This window comes from Arvicola amphibius, chromosome 1, assembly GCF_903992535.2.
Source record: "Arvicola amphibius chromosome 1, mArvAmp1.2, whole genome shotgun sequence".
Lineage (NCBI taxonomy): Eukaryota > Metazoa > Chordata > Mammalia > Rodentia > Cricetidae > Arvicola > Arvicola amphibius.
In genome coordinates, this window is record NC_052047.1 from 185190621 (window position 1) to 185204227 (window position 13607).

The 13607-nt window shown below is 39.4% G+C and overlaps 1 protein-coding gene across 10 annotated transcripts in view; it reads left to right on the forward strand.

The window, feature by feature from the left end:
• Btrc (beta-transducin repeat containing E3 ubiquitin protein ligase) overlaps nt 1-13607 on the forward strand; it is a 175440-nt gene that overhangs the window by 108550 nt on the left and 53283 nt on the right. For all 10 annotated transcript variants that reach the window (XM_038347901.1, XM_038347910.1, XM_038347927.1 and 7 more), the window contains one exon: nt 7785-7874. In XM_038347901.1, coding sequence (XP_038203829.1) covers nt 7785-7874 — 90 coding nt within the window. The remainder of the gene's footprint in view (nt 1-7784; nt 7875-13607) is intronic.

Below are 13607 nucleotides of genomic sequence, written 5' to 3' on the forward strand. Positions count from 1 at the left end.
TGCTATATGTCTCACCTGACAACTAAACCTTCTATTGATTAGCCATTACTTTGTTAGATAATCCTATGTCATTGAATCCATTGTAAAAAATTAAACTCTTTAAAATGTTTTACCCTAGCAGCAGTGTGAAAATTGAAAACTTGTTCAGAATTACAGCCTGCTTTCACAAAGAAGGTAGTTTTCAGCCAGGCATCTTACTGGTTTATGCTTATGTGCTTTATATGCAATATAAAAACGTATTAAAGTACTCCAACGCAAAACTCTCTGCCTCTGGTTCAGCAATGAAGCTACCTTTTCAAATGTTGCATGGGGACAAAGCCTAGCTTGCCTGCAGCTATTATATTCACTAGTTTGATTTCAAACTGGAAGGAATCTTATAGTAGTAAATAACATTTGAGACTTTTACTATGGAGTGGTCAAAGACTGGCAAGTTTTAGTCACTTATCTACATTATTATTTTTTTTTTTTGGAACATAACCATAAAATGGTTATGTACCCTTTTTACAGATGAATTGCCAAAAAGTAAAGTCTATATCCTAGCAAGTCTCTACTCTGGACATTTAGTGCTGGAGTAAGCTTCCTGGCTCTACCTAATGTTCCCCTAAGTGTATTAAAAGTCATTCATGAAGGAGAGGAAAGTTTGAATGAAGAATTATTCTAGCATTCAGAAATTTGTTTTGTTCTTTGAGACAGGGTCCTGGCTAGCCTGGCATTTACTTTGAAGCTCAGTCTGGCCTTGAACTTGAAACAATCTTTCCTCAGCTACTTAATTCGGTATTACAGCTATAAGCCACCATGACCATCTCCCCTCCATAAATTTTTTAAAAATTCTACATTTCTACCAGGAGGTGGTGGTGCACGCGTTTAATCCCAGCATTTGGGAGGCAGAGGCAGGCAGCTCTCTGTGAGTTCAAGGCCAACCTGGTCTACAAGAGCTAGTTCCAGGATAGGCTCCAAAGCTACCGAGAAACCCTGTCTCGAAAAAAAAAAAAATTCTGCGTTTTTTTATTTTGTGTATGCATACGTGTGTGTGCACCTGCTCCATACAGCACACATGTGAAGGTCATAGGACAGCCTGAAATCTGTTCTTTCCTTCTACCATTTGAGCTAGAACTCAGGTTATTAGGCTTGGTGGCAAGCACCTTTACCCACCAAGCCATCTTGCAGGTTCCCTTCATTTTTTTTTAAACTTTTACCCTTTTTTTTTAGCATGTGTTCAGCCACTAAGCTACATACCAGCCCTCATAATTTTGTTTTATTTTACTTTATTCTTATTTGTTTATTTGATTTTACTGAGACACTTTCTCTGTGTAACTCTGGCTGTTCTGGAAATTATTCTGTAGACCAGGATGGCCTCGAACTCACAGAAATCCACCAATCTCTGCCTCCTGAGTGCTGGGATTAAAGGCGTGTACTACAACTGCCCAACCATAATTTTATTTTTATGAATTCTTTTGTAACTCCATTGCTTTTTATCTCTTTTCCTTGCTTTATTTTAATTACTTTGACTTCCAAATTATGTTGAATTGATGTGATAAGAATATCTTTCCTTTGTTCCAGTTTGGGGAACAAAAACTTCTGTACCAGTAGAAACCATTTGGGTCTTAAGTTTTCTTTCTGGAATTTTTTTTTTTTTTTGATACAGGGTTTTACTGAAGTTTTGGAACCTATCCTGGAACTTGCTCTGTAGACCAGGCTGGCCTCAAACTCAACAGAAATCCGCCTTCCTCTGCCTCCTGAGTGCTGGGATTAAATGCATGCGCCACCACCACCTGGCTTCTCTCTGGAAATTTTTTTATAGTAGTTTCAATCTCTTTAATAAGTAGAAATTTTTAGCTCTGATTATGTGAATTTGGACAGTTTATATCTTTTGTGCCCTATTTTTTCAGTGGGTTGTATTGGCTTTTGTTTGCTTGGTTTTGGTTAGTTTTTTATATTTATTTTATTTATATTTTTAATTATGTGAATGTGTCTGGGTTTGTACATGTGCATACAGGGTGCCTTCAGAGGCCAGAAGAGAGCAATGGATTCCATGAACTGGGGTTACAGGCAGTGTGATTTACACGATGTGGTGCTGGGAACCCATCTTGGGCCCTGCATGAATAGAATGTGCTCTTAACCACTGAACCATTTCTCCAGCCACCTGGTGTTGGCTTTTCTTTTTCTTTCTTTCTTTTTTTTTTTTTTTTTCTTCATATATGGGCTGCCCCATACATTCAGCATTGCCAGGGCATAAATTTCTTTCTTTTTTTTTTTTAAGATTTACTTATTTATTAACTATACAGTGGTTTGCCTGCCTGTGGGCCAGTTAAGAGGGAACCAGATCTCATTACAGATGGTTGTGAGCCTCCATGTGGTTGCTGGTAATTGAACTCGGGACCTTTGGAAGAGCAAGTAGTGCTCTTAACCTCTGAGCCATCCCTCCAGCCCCAGGTGTTGGCTTTTCAAGACAGACTCTCAGACACTGAGCCCTGGATTCTTCAGCCTCTGCCTGGAATCACAGGCTCATGCTCGCCACATTTATTTTAAACGAGCATCTCACTGTAGATCCCAGACTGGCTTCAGTACAGCTCTCTTGGCTCCCTGCCTCTTCCCTTCTTTATTCCTTCCTTTGGGAGACGTTTTCCTCTGTACACTATGCTACGTAGAACACACTGTATAGTCAGTCAGTGGTGGCCTCCAACTCTCAGCAATCCTCCTGCCTCAGCCTCCTCACATATCTTTTTATTTTATTTTTTTTAATATTTATTTATTTATTTATTATGTATACAATATTCTGCCTGTGTGTATGCCTGCAGGCCAGAAGAGGGCACCAGACCCCATTACAGATGGTTGTGAGCCACCATGTGGTTGCTGGGAATTGAACTCAGGACCTTTGGAAGAGCAGGCAATGCTCTTAACCTCTGAGCCATCTCTCCAGCCCCCTCTTTTTATTTTAATAAGCAGTTTTTTTCCAGACTTGTCTTATATTTCCCTTTTAAAAAAATAAAGTGTGTGTGTGTGTGTGTGTGAGAGAGAGAGAGAGAGAGAGAGAGAGAGAGAGAGAGAGAGAGAGAGAGAGAGAGAGAGAGAGAGAGGTCTGTGTCTGTTTCCACAGGTATGCATGCCTGTGGATTTAATGTGTAGGCAAAGAGGGTGTCATATCTCTTGGAACTGAAGTTACAGACTTGAATTCCAGGTATATCCCACCATACTGTCTCTCTCTAGGTTTTCCTTTCTCTGGTGAAAGTTTCTCCATCTGTTTGCTCATTATGATCATTATCTTTCATTTAATCATTTCATTGAACAGATTTAAGACCTCTTTAGTGCTATTCAGGTAGGTCATTTTGTATATTCTTCTTGACTGCTCTACTTGTGTGGTGATTTTTATATTAGATATTAGATAGTGTAAATGATTCATTATAGAAACTCTGAATCTGTCTCTTCTTAAAATACTAACAGTTCAATATGGCCTTGTGGAGCCTTGGCCTTACATCTGAAAATGACGAGTGTGTTTGTTTTATCCATATGCCTAAAGCAGATCCCTTAGAACATTTTGTCATCTCAACTCCTGGTCCTTTTCAGTGTCACAGGGAAGCCTGAGATCCTTTCGGTATCCCTCTAACGAGGAAGGAATCAAATCTAAATTCTTACCTGATCTCATGGGCACAAGCTGGAGTCTTGGCTCAGTTCCTTCAGTCTTCCAGCTGCTCTTCCCATTGAAATTCTCAGTTTCCCTTAATGTATGTCGTTTGGGTGTTAAACATGGATTTGAGGAGAATTTAAATGTATTTTCTAATACCTCTTCCTTTCCCTGTGGTTCTCTCCTCTGTGGAATTTCTGTTCTCAGTTGCCAGCCACTGTGGCAGTTCTGAACTCCATGCTTTGATAGCTCAACCCGGTAGGCTGTGGCTTGCCCTACTGTTGTATTTACCATCACCTTGCGCTGACTGGACTGTTGAGTGCTTCCAGGAGAAAGAGACTCACATCTTACACAATGTAGCTCTTTTTCAGCGCTCCCCTCCCTTTTCCACCCATTTTCAGTGCCTCGCATAGTTTGAAATATATTTTGCCTTAGTTAAGCTGTTATCCAGAGCAAGGTTAACTCATTGTAACATTTCTGCCATTGTTGGAATCGGAATTCTTTTGTTGTGTTCCTTTATCCCCAACCTCTTCCCCACTTTTTGACATGGTTTATATAGCCCATGCTAATTCCAAAATCCTGGGATTATAAGCACAGACCACTAACCATCCTGGAAAAAAAAAATTCTTTGTCATAAGTTTTATTATTTTATTCAATGATATTAGTTCATGTGTATTTTTAAAAATATTTTATAAGAATATTTTTTAATTGATCTAATGAGCTCTACCTTTTTCTCTGTTCCCCTCCCTGCCTCTCCCCTCCCCTTCAACCCTCTCCCATGGTCCCCATGCTCCCAATTTACTCAGGAGATCTTGTCTTTTTCTACTTTCCATGTAGATTAGATCCATGTATGTCTCTCTTAGGGTCCTCATTGTTATCTAGGTTCTCTGGGATTGTGATTTGTAGGCTGGTTTTCTTTGCTTTATGTTTAAAAACCACTTATGAGTGAGTATATATAATAATTGCCCTTCTGGGTCTGGGTTACCTTACTCAATATGTTTTCTAGCTCCACCCACTTGCCTGCAAATTTCAAGATGTCATTATTTTTTTTCTGCTGTGTAGTGCTCCATTGTGTAAATGTACCACATTTTCCTTATAAGAATAATTTTAATGGGACCAGAGAGATGACTTAGGGGTTAAGATCGCCTGATACTTTTGGAGAAGACCTACATTCAGTTTCCAGCACCCACGTGGAAATTTACAGCTGTCCATAGCTCTAGTTCCAGGGGTTCTTGTGTATTCTGGCTTATTCAGGTACCAGTCACACATATTCCTGCTTTGTACATGTGTACATGCAAGCAAAACACTTATACACATAAAATAAGAAATTTTTTTAAAAAATACTTTTAATATGTTTTGAAATAATTTCAATTTAAGTGATAAATGAAACAAGAAAATGTTTCAACTTGTTTAAAAGAAGACTTATTTCATAATATTGTTAGTGAGAGCTAGGACTACAGATGAAAAAGGGTTTTTTTCTACCAATTTTTTGAAAAATAATAATTGGCCAAAAGCAAATTTTAGAATTCTGTTTATGCTTTTATAAGCTGACAAGTGAATGAATAAATAAATGTGAGAAGACATAGTTCTTCCCTACAGAAGGATTCCAATTTATAAAAATGTAGAAGGAAGAAGTAATTTAAGATTCATCATTAGAAAGTTACTATAGGCAAGATCCTTCAAAGGTTACTAGAATTAGTGGCAGAAATTTAAAGTAGAAACTATTTGCATACCCTCAAAATATTTTCTGTAATCTATTTAATAATTCCCAAAGGGGAAATTACACATTCCCAGCATGGCCGAGTGGTGGAGGCAAATATCAGCAGAACTGTTAGCACGTCTTTTGATTTGATGCCCTGAGACAGAAGGGCCTGTCATCTCACTTGTATCCTTCAAATAATGACCTCGTTCTGATCATGAGTTGAGGGAGATCCTATTGATTAACTGATTTAGAGGTGTCAGTCATGAAAGACAAGGAGACTGAGAAGTTGTGCCAGGTTATAGGAGACTGAGGAGGACGACAAACAAATGCAGACCAGTCCCTGACAGGAGGAGACTGCATGAGGCCTGCACTTCATGGACTGTCAAGTTACACACACCCCTTTGTGATTGAAGGTTTTACCAAGCACTTAACTACTCTAGCAGAGGATCCAAGTTCGGATCCCAGCTCCCACATTAGAGTGGCTCACAAATGCCTGCAGTTCCAAGGCAGTGGTTCTCAACTTCCTAATACCTTTTAGTACAGTTCCTCATGTTGTGGTAACCTCCAGCCATAAAGTTATTTTGTACTTCCTAACTGTAACTTCGCTACCTTTATGAATAGTAACGTAAATATCTGGGTTTTCCGATGGTCTTAGGCAGCACTTGTGAAAGGGCCATCCCAGCCCACAGGTTTAGAACCACTGTTTCAGTGGAGTCATGCATACCTTCCAACTTCTGAGACAGAAGCACACACACACACACACACACACACACACAATCTTTTAAAAAAAATCCTTCCCAAAAAGAGACTTTCTATGTAGCCCAGGTTGGCCTCAACTAGTCATCCTCTTACATCAGCACTGAAGTGCTGGATCTGTAGGTGTATGCCACCATGCTTGGCTCCAAGTTATCTTCCCTGAGTACTGTGGTGTGCTGCTGGGGGATTGAACCTAGAGTTTAATGCATGCTAGGCAAGTGTGTAGTCTACCACTGAGTTACATCTACAGCCCTAGTTCTTAGTTTTGATAAATGTTCTCGGAGATATCATATTGGAGGGAAGCTGAGTTAAGGAAGTACAAAACATCTTTGTAACTTCGGTAAATATGAAATTTCTCTTTATTCATAAAATAGGGTTTTTTTTAATCAATGTTAAGTGATTGTGGCTTAAATGTCATAACCTTGGTTCTCAAAGACCATTCCCAGGCCAACAGTGTCAGCATCTGCTGGAAATTGTGCTTCATCAAGCCCCCCAGGTGATTCTGATGGCACACCCAAGTGGAGAACAATGATCTGTGCTATAGATTCTATATTATCCACAACAACTTTAAATTGAAAGCACACTCAGGAGGCTGAGGTAGGAGGGATTGCCACAAGTTTAATCACAAACAGGACTGTATTGTGAGATTCTTTCTCAAAAAGGGGTAGCTGGGGTCTGGAGAGGGCTCAGGTTAAGTGCACTCACTGCAGTTGTGCAGTGGTAACGCACGTCTTTTATCTCAGCACTCAGGAGGCAGAGGCAGGTGGACATCTGTGAGTTTGAGGCCATCCTGGTCTAGAAAGTTCTTGGACAGCCAGGGCAGCACAGTGAAACCCTGTCTCGAAAAACCAAATTAATTAATTTACTAATTGATAAAATAATGTGTTTTGGCCATGTGTGGACACCTTTAATCCCAGCTCTTAAGAGGGAGAGGCAGGTAGATCTCTTGAGTTCCAGGACAGCCAGGGGTACACACAGAAACCCTGTCGGGGGGCAGGGAGATTAAAGCATTTTTTGCCATGAAGGAAAACTATACTGTAGTCAATATTTGTGTCCATTTCCTAGAGTTCTGATTTTAATCTTCTTCTGGTCAGGCTCCCAAGTGTACTTCGGACCTCTACTCTTTCTTTCATTCTTTTTTCTTCTGCTGTTGTGGTTGAAACAAGGTCCAGCTATGGATTCCAGGCTGGTCTGGAACTGGTCGTATAGCCTAGTCTGGCTTCAAGTTCACAGTCCTCCTCAGTGATAGTTTACACTGTGTGCCATCATGTCTGGCTTATAATTAATTACTATTTTAAACAGACCATGGGTTCTTAAATTTAACACTTATTTTTATTTCTTTTAGTTTCAGACACAGTATCACTGTGTTGCCCAGGCTAGTTTCAGACTAGTCTTCCCACATTGGCCTCTATAGTGCTGAGATTATACCATATAATCTGGCTGAAGTTTGCATTTTAAAAAATGTTGTGTATCCAATCCTCTATCTCCCATTCATACCATGAATCCCTACTCATTTGTTCATGTGGCTTCTATGGGCTCTATCCTTACCTCTTCTCTACTGTTCCTTCAGCAACCACAAATCTCAAATTTATAAATAGAATTGTATGTTGATTTAGAGAAATAGTCTGACAGCTATTGTCAGTATTTCAGTATCTAAAATAAAACAAAAAAAGTGATTTTTTTCCTTGAAAATTGTCTCTACAGACTTACAACAGCTGTGCCAGGCTCTGCATAAACCAAGAGACAGTATGTCTGACAAGCACTGCTATGAAGACTGAAAACTGTGTGGCCAAAGTGAGTAACAGCCTTCACCCCTTAACATTATACCGCATTGCAGCAGCGCTGCGCCTGTAGTTCTTTATTCGGTGTTGTTACCACAGACTGTCGTATGATCGTATACTTATGAAAAGACTGTAAGCAGGCATTACTTTATACAGAGTGAACTGAAAGCTGGGTTTTCTAGCTCTTCAGCTGCAACAGATTCTTTTGATTATCCAGTCATACTGATCAGTAAAATTTGTTAACAGTTTGTTTTATAACTTTCTTTGTGGCTTATTTTTGTTGTTGTTCATTGTTTTAGTTTTTGGTTTTTTGCAAGACAGCGCTTCTCTGTGTAGCCTTGGCTATCCTTAAACTCACGATGTAGACCAGGCTAGCCTCAAGATCTGCCTGCTTCTGCCTTCTGAGTGCTGGGATTAAAAGTGAGCACGGCTGTGCCTAACCTCCTTCAAATGTAGGTGTAGCGTCAGAAATACACTGATGGTGGCAGTGTGAGCAGCGTGGGATGGCTGCAGAGATCCCAGGTGTGTTGTGCCACTGCTACTTAAGAAATGTCATGTTTGGTGATTTTGAGTGGAAAAGTATGTTTAATTGACATAGGGGCCAAGTCTTTCATGTATAAATGTGTGTTGTATCTCTAGTTACAAAGATAATATTAAAAATTAGAAATCTTCGGGGCTAGAGAGATGGCTCAATGGTTAAGGACTGCTCTTGTATGGGGCCCAGGTTCCTTGTCAGCACCACATGATGGCTCACATCATCTGTAGCTCCAGTTCTGGGGACCCAATGTCTTTTCCTGGCCTCTGTGACCACTGCATGCACATGGTACACAGAAATACAGACAGGCAAAGCACCCATACATAGAAAAAAAATTTTTTTTTTAAATTAGAAACCTTAAAAATTTCTCTTTCAGTTTTCTAGATTGATTGGAGGAAGTTTTTGTTAGCTTTACTGTCTTGAGGATAATGTTCAATATGAGTTGTATTTCTAGAGTTTGTCTTCATTTTTATCAAAAATAATCTTTATTACCATTTAGGGGTTTTTTTGTTTTACAACCTTCTCAACTTTCAGCTTAATCTCTTGTGACATGTGCAGGCTATCATTTTTAGATATTATCATGTGTTAGAGATAGGACTTTGTCATGTGGACTTCATCTTTGTTATAAAATTTGTGAAGAGGGCTGGAGAGATGGCTCAGCGGTTAAGAGCATTGCCTGCTCTTCCAAAGGACCTGAGTTCAATTCCCAGCAACCACATGGTGGCTCACAACCATCTGTAATGAGGTCTGGTGCCCTCTTCTGGCCTGCAGGCATACACGCAGACAGAATATTGTATACATAATAAATAAATAAATAAAGGAAGAAAGAAAGAAAGAAAGAAAGAAAGAAAGAATATTTATGAAGAGCTGTCTTATTTCTTTTGTGTTATTATAACAAAAAATAAACAAGGTAGGCTGGAGCGATGGCTCAGAGGTTGAACATTGACTATTCTTCCAAAGGTCAAGAGTTCAATTCCCAGCAACCTTATGGAGGCTCACAACCATCTATAATGTGATCTAGTGCCCTCTTCTGGCTGCAGGCAGAACACTGTATACATAATAAATAAATTTTAAAAAAACAACAAAAACAAGGTAGCTTATAAATAATAACTTATTTTTCTGTAGTTCTACAAATGGGAAGATCATTGTGACAGTAGATTCACTGTCTAGTTGAAAGTTCACTCTTACCGGGCGGTGGTGGCACACACCTTTAATCCCAGCACTTGGAAGGCAGAGGCAGGCGGATCTCTTGTGAGTTCGAGGCCAGCCTGGTCTGCAAGAGCTAGTTCCAGGACAGGCTCCAAAAGCCACAGAGAAACCCTGTCTTGAAAAAAAAAATTCACTCTTCTTCATAGATGGAGCCTTTCTATAATCTCAGGATGGAAGGAATGACCAAGCCCTCTGGGATCTCTCACTAATCCATTCATAGATTTACTTAGGGTTCTAACTCTGTTCATGAAGACTCTGTTCACAATTAGGTAAGGTAGTTCAGGATATAGGAGCAACAATAATTTTTATTATATTTCCTAAATATAATAAAATCTCTGGTCTTGCTTAATTTGCTGAAAACATACAGCTTATAGCCATTGGAATTAGCCATATGAGAAATGTCAGAATTTATTTTAAATTATAACTACAAAAGGTAGGTTCATCAAATTGTGTCTTAAGGTCACATCTTAATTTTCTAAAAAAAAAAAAAAAGAGTAACATAATTTACACTTAATCTTCAGTTACTTAGTAATAATTTCTAAGTGCTACTTGGCCCTGTTTTATATTTAGCCTTGGTGTCTGGAGACAGGGATCCAAAAAAATATTCTTTCAATCCTTTTTTCAGACACGCTGCTCTCACTTCATCACAAGTGAGTTACTTCTGGCTAAACAAGGCAAAAACTTAGCCTGAGCAGCAATCCAAGGACAGGGTGACAGTTTTAATGAGTTTCATTGAGAGCTGGCCAACTGAGCATCTGTTCCTTTTGTCTTCATGTACTGGGAGCCAGTGTTCCTACACTCCTTGCCCATGTTGCTGTGTGTCTGTGCAGTGTGGTGTGGGTTTGCTCTTTGTTGTTGTTTTGTCTGTCTTTTTCCACCTTCTACTTCAGTGGCACACAGTTAGAAACCTTCTGGCATCTGGCATGATGGTGTCATTTCTTCCATGCTCTTGGGTGAGGAAATAAGTTTGCTCGGTGCTGCTCATCAGTCTCTTTCACTTGCTCCCACCCAGATGGTGACCTTCTCATCCCATTCTTGCTTGTTTTAACATTATTCTGACACCTATTTTCTTTCATTGTCCCCTTAACCACTCTAATTGAATAATGATTTCTATAATTTCCAGTTGGAACACAACCAACTTCCTGGTTCCTTTTATTGGCCCACATCCTGTCTTCTAGTTCATTGCTTCAAATTTGAGCCAAATCATCAAATAAAAATATGTAACTGCAAAAATGTTTACTGCAATAGCAGCCTCCACTAGCATGGCAACAGTGAGTTTTCCTTTCTTACTGCTAAACGTGTTCTATCTGTCTCACGATTTCACGCTGCCTCTCTTGGCCTCATTTACTGCTTGACCTTTGGAAAAATGACTCAAAGATATTTTTGTTGATCTGTGACCATTTCTCTATTTCTTGCTCTTCATCTTTAGTTCTTACAGTAGTTTTGTCTGCCAGTGACGTGACTCTGAGGCTTGCCTTCAGAATCTGGTACAAGTGTCTGATATTGAGTCAAACTGTGCTCCAGTGTCGCCTGCATGTCCTGCTATCTCCATGTGAGAGCCACTGTAATACAGTGAAGCTAGCCTTTTTTTTCCTTTTACAGTTCAAAGCAACTGAATTTCAGTCAGTAATTATGGGTTGGGTATAAATACTAATTGTAGTCGTAGACCTTTTTATTAAATATTACTTATTTACATTTTACAGAAGACATTGGTCCTTCTCAAAAGCAGGGATGAACCCTGTAGCATTTTATGTATAGCTTTCCTCTGCCAGTTACCCTGTAGCCTTGCAATTCCTGTATGGAAAGGACACTCCCTTTAATTCTCGATAAAGTGTAAGAAAGCACAGCTGCTTCGTAAGCTGCCTTAGGTTGACAGCAGTCTCCTGAATCTTCAGCTTGAAAGAAACACTTACAGATGAAAGTGGAGAGGGGTCCAGGTAATATTCGAAGCCATGAAGTGTCTTGCATATAGTTTGCCCTTTTTGTCTGTCTCTGTCAGTCTGATGTAGCTCTGGCTCTGTAGACCAGATTGCCCTTGAACTCATGGAAACCCACCTGCCTCTGTCTCCCAAGTGCTGGGATCAAAAGGTGTGTGCCACCACTCCTGGCTAGTTTGCTTTTTCAAGCATCTTATCTGCTCATAGCCCTAACGTTTATGAGATTTGTGTGGGAGCCATGCTGAGCTCTATATTTATTGTAGTTTTAAATGGGACAGTCATTATTGACTGTCAGCTCAGTCTTTAAAATCTATAATCACATTGTACCTAATTGTCAACCTTCATGTTTTTTAATTATGAAAGAAAACTGAGAACATTAATTTTTATGTTATCTTATTATTGACTTTATTGAAATACTACAGAAAATTTTAGTTCGAGGCCTTTTCATAACTTATGTTTATACCTCACACCCCTTCCATAAACATGTACAGTTAAAATTGAGTTGTTAGGATACCTCTACCTTGATTCCTGGCCTAGACTGGGAAAGTTCTGTCTTTGTTCAGAATAAGTCCATTCAGTGGTCTTGTGTTCATTCTGTATTTCTGTTGTTTGTTATTACTGTTTTTTACTTGAGACTAATAATCTGTTTGAATCTGACTGAGACAGAAAGATGTGATGTTCCTTCCCACTCACTCCGGATTTTGATAGAAGACTTGTTTTATTTATTTCCAAAATTATATCCGCAGGAAACAAGCTGTTTAAATTCAGATTATGCTGAAGCAAAATGGTCCTGGTATGAGAAGCAACGTGCTGTTTTACGAGCACAGAGTCCCTTTTCTCATAACTGATTGATAGTAAATATTTTCCTGAAGAATTATTGCCAGCCATGAACAGTACAACTGTTTCACTTTCTTTCCGTGCTCCTTGCTGTACCAGCCATTGTCGGTAATTAAGATCTACAATTCACAATGCAGACGTTTGCACTTCCTCTGGGTCTGCGCTATTTATAAGGCGTTTCAGCTGTTCAGAGTTTCTTCTGAGTTTTAAACTACATGTTAACAGGCTCCTCTAATATACTGTTCCACAAGTAGGAAGTCAGATGTCTGTTGTTCACACAGGCCCTTCTGACAGATCTGCAGTTAGCTTCGTGGTGAACACAGCAGGATGTAATTGTATCATCAAGGCCAATGATTGGGAAAGCGTGGAAGTTTAACACTGTTTTAAAGAGGGCAAGGATGAAATTCAGAATTAACATCTTTTCTTTCATCTTTAAATAGTCCGTGAATTTAATGTTAATGGTTACCAAGGTTTTAAGAAATACAGAATAAAGTGACTTACTGGTTAGAATTCATAATATTTGTCAAGAATGTGAAAATATATTCTGTCTAGTTGTGCATGACTTTTTGTCTCAGAAGACTTGGGACAGAATGAGTTAGCAGATTGATAACACACTTGTTGTGTAGCAGAAACCTGAACACACACATGGTGTGTATAAGGAAAGTGTCGCAGAGAGCTTAGCAAACTCTGTTAAAATTGGTCAAATCCAAACGGTTTTAAATCCAAAAGAGAATTGATTGTAAGAAGTCCAGACTCATCCAAGAATCTCCACGAATGATGTCCTAAACAGAGTTACTGTGCAGTCCTGTTGCCGCGGGCACTCATTGTCAAACATACAAGAAGAAACAAGAAACTGAAAGCTGTCAACAAAATGTGTTTAAAACTCTGCCCTGGGTGGATCTCACCCTGGTTGTTCTTGAGCCCAGACTCCAACTGCATTGATTGTGCATACTGGCCCCCAACATCTTCCAGCAGAGTAGATCTGTGCAGAAAGGCAGGCGCAGGTTTCATTGCTGCTTCTTGATGACCCTTGAGTAGAGGTGGAGTTTCTGACACAACCATCCCAAGGCAGTGTGATCAGAACCCAAAAACTTTCCGCAGTTTTTTTCAACTCCAGTGATTGTGTGAACTTTCTCAGTGAACTCCCTGTGAAGGTTTGTGTTTTTTGTTGTTTTGTTTTGTTTTTAAGACAGCATGTTTCAGCTGTTGGGAGCCACTGATCTATCTG